The sequence below is a fragment of the Colobus angolensis genome, unplaced genomic scaffold (assembly GCF_000951035.1).
Source record: "Colobus angolensis palliatus isolate OR3802 unplaced genomic scaffold, Cang.pa_1.0 Scaffold83, whole genome shotgun sequence".
NCBI lineage: Eukaryota > Metazoa > Chordata > Mammalia > Primates > Cercopithecidae > Colobus > Colobus angolensis.
The window spans coordinates 13,876-21,683 of NW_012122154.1; the positions used below are offsets into that span (position 1 = coordinate 13,876).

Below are 7,808 nucleotides of genomic sequence, written 5' to 3' on the forward strand. Positions count from 1 at the left end.
TCACAGCATTGGTCAGCTTTATGAGACAAGGATGAGAGGAAGCAGGCAGGAGGACTCACGAAGGGGTTGGAGAGGGTGGAAAGAGAGTGGAAGGCAAGTTTATGCTTCTCTAGGCAAAGCCAATGGGAGAACTGGGTCTTGGGTCCCCTGCAAGTATGCAACTCCTACTACTATCACTACCTGCCCTCATTCAGCAGTGATAAGTCTGTCAGGGGTTTCAGTTTATGACTGTCACTGGAGCCATCACTCATTCCCCCAAGCACATGCTTACTGAGATATAGCCTGGGGAAGGAGGGGTCGCATCACATCAGAGCAGGCCTGCAGCAGCAGAAAGTGGTTGCAGGCAGTGATGCTCCCCACCTCCAAGCCCAGTGCAATGTCTGGCCTACAGTGGGCACTCAGCTGTCAAATGGACGATGGGGGCAGGGATGGAGAGAAAGAGCTTGGAGGAAAGCGGGGGCTATAGCCTCAGGAACATGACACTTGACCCTGGGAAGGGGAGGGAGGTTTGCCTTCTAAAACCCACAGCCCTCTTCCTTCCTGGCTCTCAGCCTCTCCATCTAGCGACAGCCAAGAGATTCACCAGCCCAAGGTGAAGGAGTGGGTAGGGCTGGGAGACCCTGGGTGTTAGACTTCAGGAAGGTGCAAGCCCTGGGAAGGCCTTTCTTCCTCCATGCTGAGAAAGGCTGCCTCAGTCACCTCAATCACAAGCCCCATCCGAGGGATTAGCTGGGTATTTCATTGTAGCCTACATAGCATTGCCTTTGGTCTGAAGGGGCCATTTCAGTGCAACCTACGAAATTTCCTGATGAGAGCAGCTGGGGAAGATAACAGGATGGTGGGGAAGATAACAGCACAGAACAGGAATAGTAAAATTGGAAGAGACTTTAGAGATACACAATGGGAGCAAGAGGGAGAGAGTGAGATCCTGTGAGCAATCTCATGGAAAACAGAAGGGCAGGACACATCATCAGCGGCCCAGAGGCCCGGGGAAAAGACCTTGCTGTCCGTTGGAACATTAAGAAAACAGTTTCGGCCAGGTGCAGTGGCTCATGCCTGTAATCCCAGTACTCTGGGAGGCCGAGGCGGGTGGATCACTTGAGGCCAGGAGTTTCAGACCAGTTTGGCCAACATGATGAAACCCTGTCTCTACTAAAAATACAAAAATTAGCTGGATGTGGTGGTGCACGTCTGTAACCAAAACTACTCAGGGAGTCGAGGCACGAGAATTGCTTGAACACAGGGGGCAGAGGTTGAACTGAGCCAAGATCACGCCACGGCACTCCAGCCTGGGTAACAGAGTGAAACTGTCTCAAAAAAAAAAGAAAAAAAGAAAAGTTTGTGAAATAAGGAGTATCCTAGGGAGTATTCACTAGCGCCCTTCCCACTCCCAGGAGACTTTTTTGAATATTCTTAAGTATAGTTTATTGAATACAATATAAATACTTCACATTTGGCAGTCTATACACAGCAGCTCCAGCCTGGCCTCCCCAGCTCTTGCCAGCACCACCTTGACCTCAGCTTGGAGACAGCACAGTCTCCTTCCTTCCCCTTGTTCCCCTAGCCAGCTAGTTACCAAGTTCTGTCACCACTTCTCCCTCTCTCCATGCATCCTACTTCAAATTTAGCTTTCCCTGCTCATCTTTTTCTTTTCTTTTTTTTTTTTTTTGAGATAAGAGTCTCTCTCTTGTTGCCCAGGCTAGAGTGCAGTGGTATGATCTTGGCTCACTGCAACCTCCGCCTCCTGGGTTCAAGTGATTCTCCTGCCTCAGCCTCCTGAGTAGCCAGGATTACAGGTGTGCGCCACTATGCCCGGCTTTTTTTTTTGAGACAGAGTCTCGCTCTGTCGCCCAGGCTGGAGTGCAGTGGCCCGATCTCAGCTCACTGCAAGCTCTGCCTCCCGGGTTTATGCCATTCTCCTGCCTCAGCCTCCCAAGTAGCTGGGACTACAGGCGCCCGCCACCTCACCCGGCTAGTTTTTTGTATTTTTTTAGTAGAGATGGGGTTTCACCGTGTTAGCCAGGATGGTCTCGATCTCCTGACCTCGTGATCCGCCCGTCTCGGCCTCCCAAAGTGCTGGGATTACAGGTTTGAGCCACTGCGCCCGGCCTTTTTTTTTTTTTTAAACAGGGTCTTGCTAATGTTGCTGCTGTTGTTAGACTTGAACTCCTGGGCTCCAGAGATCCTCCCACCTCAGCTTCCTGAGTAGCTGGGACTACAGGTGTATACTACTGCACCCAGCTGTAAGACCAAGCCACCTTTGATGAGCAAATATCTTTCCTATTCTGCTAAAGTACAGAAACCTTTCTCTTTTTTTTTGAGACGGAGTCTCGCTCTGTCCCCTGTCCCCCTGGCTGGAGTGCAGTGGTGCGATCTCGGCTCACTGCAAGCTCTGCCTCCCAGGTTCCTGCCATTCTCCTGCCTCAGCCTCCCAAGTAGCTGGGACTACAGGTGCCCGCCACCGCGCCCGGCTAATTTTTTGTATTTTTAGTAGAGACGGGGTTTCACCGTGGTCTCGATCTCCTGAGCTTGTGATCCGTCCACCTCGGCCTCCCAAAGTGCTGCGATTACAGGCGTGAGCCACTGCGCCCGGCCCAGAAACCTTTCTACCAGGAGCCAGTGGGAAACCAGGGGTTATCTGGGGCTTAGTCCTAGCTGAGTGACAGGAAAGGGAGGGTCTAGACCAGTCCCTGCCGATGTGCTGCTCCACATTGTCAAAGCCCAAGGAGAGACAAGGCCTCTGGGACCAGAGTGGGCCCTGGTGCTAAGGTGGTGATGGAACAGAACCCAGCAGCCTCAACTGGATCCTGATAGCTTCATCTCCTGCAGGCTTTCAGATGAGAACAGCTGGGCCCACCGTTTGACCTGCCTGTGTCTACTCACATGGGTTCAGGATGTGGACTCAGAGGCTCTCCTTCAATAAATATATTATACAATGATTCTGCCTTTGGCTCTGTTTTTCCTGTGCAGACCCACAGAGTGCCAGGTGCCTCCCTCCCCTCCTCGACTATTTTGGCTCCCACTATGAAGAGAATAGTGAAACTGCTTTATAGAGAGGAGAAGCTTTAGCTGGAGAACAGTTCTGTCTTCCTAGGAACCAGGGACAGTCAATAACCAGAAAGGACAGAGGGCTAAAGGGCCTTGGCTAATCTCTCAGATGGGTGGTAGACAAGTTACCAGAGAGAAGCAAACTATCACTTTTTCACATGGTCAAAGCAAACAGGCACAGGAGAGCATCTATCATCCCCAGAAAGTCCTTGGAGGTGGCACTGGATGTCCCCAAATTTTCTTATCAGAGAGTAGAAAACTTGAAAAGGGTCTTTTTTTTTTTTGAGACAGAGTTTTGCTTTTTCGCCCAGGCTGGAGTGCAGTGGCCTGATCTTGGCTCACTGCAACTTCTGCCTTCCGGTTTCAAGTGATTCTCCTGCCTCAGCCTCCCGAGTAGCTGAGATTACAGGCACGTGCCACCACACCCGGCTAATTTTCGCACTTTCAGTGGAGACAAGGTTTCACCATGTTGGCCAGGCTGGTCACGAACTCCTGACCTCAAGTGATCCACCGGCTTCGGCCTCCCAAAGTGCTGGGATTACAGGCATAAGCCACTGCGCCCAGCCGGCAGGTCTATGTTTTAAAAGCCAGATAAAACTACAGCTCTCTCCCCATTCAGACAGGACGGCCAGCCCTGATGGAGCTGAGGTGAAATGGCCCCTTCAGACTCACCAGGTGCTCAGTACAGAAAGGCCAGGTGCCACTCCAGGGAATCTAAGATGCCTCAAGAAGATGCCAGGTCAGGTTTTCCTGAAGAAAGACCAGTCAGACACAGTGGCTCACATCTGTAATCCAAGTGCTTTGGCAGGGCAAGGGAGGATCACTTGAGCCCAGGAGTTCAAGACCAACCTGGGTCAACAGTAAGACTGTCTCTACCAAAAAAAAAAAAAAAAAAAAACATGTAAAGACACAAGGACAGAGACACATAAGGAGAAGGCCATGTGAAGACAAAGACAGAGATCGAGACCATCCTGGCTAAGACGGTGAAACCCCGTCTCTACTAAAAAATACAAAAAAAAAAAAAAAAAAAAAAAGACTAACCAAGCGCAAAATCTGATAGCAGCCACTGAAAGAATCTGGAGGAAATTGGAGGATATCAGTGTGTGTGTATGACGTTAACTTCAAAGCAAGCTTCCTGTGCTGAGCGGGTGGGAGGTAAGGGTGTGATGAAGCAGGGCTTCTCCTTTGGCAAAGCCTCTGTAGTCCTTCCTTAGTCACCAGGGAGTTGTGGGAGATATAGACCAGGGTTGCAGGTGCCTGGGGTACAGGGATAGCAGACAGGTCATGGTGGGTGAGGGGTCAGCTGGTGGGGCACCGATGAGTTTCCTCGGCAGTCCACATACTCATAGCTCTGGAAGACCAGCTGCTCTGAATGGCTCAGGTATGAACAGGTCAGGGTGCCCCTGGAGAGGAAGCAGGCCTTGTTGCCATGGCTGGAAGGAAAATGAAAGCTCTGGCCCCATTATACTGTCTGGGGATGGCGAGTTGGGGGCTCCCTCATTTTCCCTTCCCTCTGGTTCCCCACTCTGCCAAGGTACCTGGGACAGCTGCCCCACCTGTTTTCCAGCAGCTTCCAGACAGCCCTATGCCTGTTGCCCCTAATAGTTTATAGGCAAGGTGAGACTTAGAAAAGGGGCTAGACTTGCTATTCCCAAGAGCCAACAAAGATTTATGGGGTCAGCTTGCATGACTCTGCCCAGGAGGTGGAGCTGAGTGAGACTAAAGTCAGAAGTGAGAGCAGGGACACCAGAGCTCCAAGCTCTACTTACTGGATGTGCAAAAGCACATGGTGGACTTTGATTTTCAGCCAGGTACAGATTTTGCTGAGAGAGAAGAAAAGACAATGTGGGACCACGTGTCACATGGAGCAGCCTGTCAGCTCAGAAGATGCCTGCGGGTCCCAGTTTCCTTACCCCACACAACCCCTTCCTTCCATCAGGTGCCCCCAATATGCCACTTCCACCCTTTCCCACCCTTCAGGTCAGTGTGGCAGCGTGGCTGCACTATCACTCTGACCTCTACTCACTTGGCCCAGGCATATGCTGGACCTCTCCTCAGGAGAAAAACAAAACATTCATCTCCCTCAGCAATGCAGGCTGAAGAGCCCAAGGTCACATATTGTAAAGATTAACCAAATTCCAGCCTGTTTTTCATTCTAATCAAGGTCCAAACAAGCAGAGGCTGGGGACCCTGAACCCTTGCTTATTACATTCTTGGCCATGGGAGGGCAGTCCAGATGCTGGCTGAATAATCTGCTAAGCAATCAGGAAAGCTGGTGGGTGTTAAGTGGGTTCCTAAGCCAGGCTAGCGGCTAGGGAAGAAGAGATCAAGGGGTACTCACTACATGTTTTCATCCGGTATCTTGGTGGCTACTGCATAAAACATCTGTCAACCAAATGGGCACAGGGTTAGCCCTGACTCCAGCTGCCCCTTTCCCACCACCACACATCCACATGCTGGTGGGCAGAGCTGGCCAGGGAGAGGGGAGTCACCTGTTCACTGGTCAAAGGGCCAATGTGTAGGAGAAGGTTGTTGGAAACCTGCCCCACCACAAGGGATAGGTGCAGAACCTCGAGGGTCAGCTGTGTCACCGTAATGGGGTAGTAGTTGCCATTGGAGATGTTTAAGACATTCTGGGGATGAAGACAAGGGAAGGGAGGAGTGAAGATGGCCCATCCTTAGGAAAAGCCAAACAGTTGCAAAAGCCTGCCTGTCTGGCCTAAGCCCCATCTACCATGACAAGCTTCAGCTGCAGAGGACCAAAACCAGGAGCCCCTTGGAGGGGCATTGAATGGTGAGGGATCTTTACGAAGTTAAGCTGGCTCAGGATCCAGGCCCACCCTGTATGACTTCTTACCATTCAGTCCTGTCCATCCAGAGAGTCTCAGGCACTGTCACCCCACTCCACCCCTATGATTTATCTATCTGGTCCAGATTCTGACCCCTTACTGTGTAGAGTCCCAACCTTTACCATCTGTCATGGAGCTCATGGTTGCTCCTACTTCTCTTCAGGCTCCCAACACCCTTTGGGTGTCATAAGACCCCTGGCTTCCCATGCCCAGGGTCACAACGCTGGACAAAGGTTACAGTGAAGTATTGCTGAGAAGGGGGGTTGGAGCCCAAGGGCACCCACCCACCGTTACGTTGAGGTAGATATCAGCCTCATCAAAGGCCACCGTGGAGGAGTTGAGGCCTGCAGGCTGCACAACGACGGACCGGGGAAACAGGAAAAAGATGATGAAGGAGGAGGTCACCAGGCAGATGAGCACGGCCAGGAACACAAAGAGCTTCCTGTGTGAAAGCAGGACCCAGGATGGAGGAATGGAAAAGTCTGAACACCAAGGAAACTCGGGAAGGAGGTTCAGACACTCCTCTCCATATACCAGGCTTTCCCCTGCACACTACCCCAACAACATTTAGCTCCCCAGATGTGGCCCGGAATGAGTAGGAGCACAGGATTGGCAGGTAGGCAGCCTGGTTTCCACTCCCAGCTATCTGTTCCCATTGACCCAATAATATGGAGCAGCCCACTTAATTTCCTTAAGTCTCAGTTTCCTTGTTGGTAAAAGGCAGATAATTGTACTGACCTCATATAATTTGTTATCGGCTAATATATGAAAAAATACTACTCACAGGTCCCTGCACATGACAAAAGCATGATGAATGCTAGTTATTATCACTAGAAGAAATAAGTCCATATTTGGAAGTTCTGAATTTTAACATTCCGAACAGGACACTATCCATCCATCTAATTCAAAATTCAGATACGCATTCAAGAGATAAGTACTTTGTTAGTATCTTATGATGGGCACTGCTAATTTCTTTTCTTTCTTTTTTTTTTTTTGAGATGGAGTCTTGCTCCGTCACCCAGGCTAGAGTGCAGTGGCGCGATCAACCTCCCGGGTTGAAGGGATTCTTCTGCCTCAGCCTCCCAAGTAGCTGGGATTACAGGCACCTGCCACTGTGCTCAGCTAATTTTTTTATTTTTTAGTAGAGATGGGGTTTTGCCATGTTGGTCAGGCTGGTCTTGAACTCCTAACCTCAGGTGATCCGCCTGTCTTGGCCTCCCCAAACTGCTGGAATTATAGGCATGAACCACCACACCCAGCCTGATTTTTTTTTTTTTTTTTGAGATGGAGTCTTGTTCTGTCACCCAGGCTAGAGTGCAGTGGCGCGATCTCAGCTCACTGCAAGCTCCGCCTCCCGGATTCACACCATTCTCCTGCCTCAGTCTCCCGAGTAGCTGGGACTACAGGCGTCTGCCACCACACCCAGTTAATTTTTTGTATTTTTAGTAGAGACGGGGTTTCCCCATGTTGGCCAGGATGGTCTCGATCTCCTGACCTCGTGATCCGCCCACCTCAGCCTGCCAAAGTGCTGGAATTACAGGCATGAGCCACCGTGCCTGGCCATGCCCAGCCTGATTTCCAATTCTGGTAGAGTGGGGTGGCAGAGAGGGTTCGGCTTGGTGGTGACTCCCAGGTTGACACCAGGACCTTGGGAGGAGGTTGAGGGAGTTCCATGTCAAATGGACTCAGATCACAAACACGGTAGGCCCCAGGGCTGCCTGAGGTTCTGAAGTATCCCAGAACAGCGGACAATAGGTTTTTCACCTCTATTGGGAGAAAAACAAACAAGTCTGAACTGCCTCAGCAAGGGAGGTGCTTAAGAAAAATAATGTTTTCAGGCTGGGCGCGGTGGCTCACGCCTGTAATCCCAGCACTTTGGGAGGCCGAGATGGGCGGATCACGAGGTCAGGA

At 50.9% G+C, this 7,808-nt stretch overlaps 1 protein-coding gene and 1 long non-coding RNA gene across 3 annotated transcripts in view; both read right to left on the reverse strand.

The window, feature by feature from the left end:
* Positions 1–2,242: 2,242 nt before the first annotated feature.
* On the reverse strand, positions 2,243–3,725 carry LOC105502970. Its single transcript, XR_001000424.1, has 2 exons — positions 2,603–3,725; positions 2,243–2,307 (listed from the first exon to the last, which is right to left on the reverse strand). It is a non-coding gene; the product is annotated as an uncharacterized LOC105502970 (long non-coding RNA).
* A 411-nt stretch (positions 3,726–4,136) lies between these two features.
* Positions 4,137–7,808, reverse strand: part of TMEM106A (transmembrane protein 106A) — a 6,762-nt gene continuing 3,090 nt past the window's right edge. Inside the window, exons 6-10 of one of the 2 annotated variants that reach the window (XM_011929658.1) lie at positions 6,186–6,339; positions 5,541–5,681; positions 5,390–5,433; positions 4,818–4,871; positions 4,137–4,451 (exon numbers count right to left, since the gene is read on the reverse strand). In XM_011929658.1, coding sequence (XP_011785048.1) covers positions 4,331–4,451; positions 4,818–4,871; positions 5,390–5,433; positions 5,541–5,681; positions 6,186–6,339 — 514 coding nt within the window. In that variant the 3' untranslated portion in view covers positions 4,137–4,330. The remainder of the gene's footprint in view (positions 4,452–4,817; positions 4,872–5,389; positions 5,434–5,540; positions 5,682–6,185; positions 6,340–7,808) is intronic. The other variant, XM_011929657.1, reaches the window with a different exon arrangement.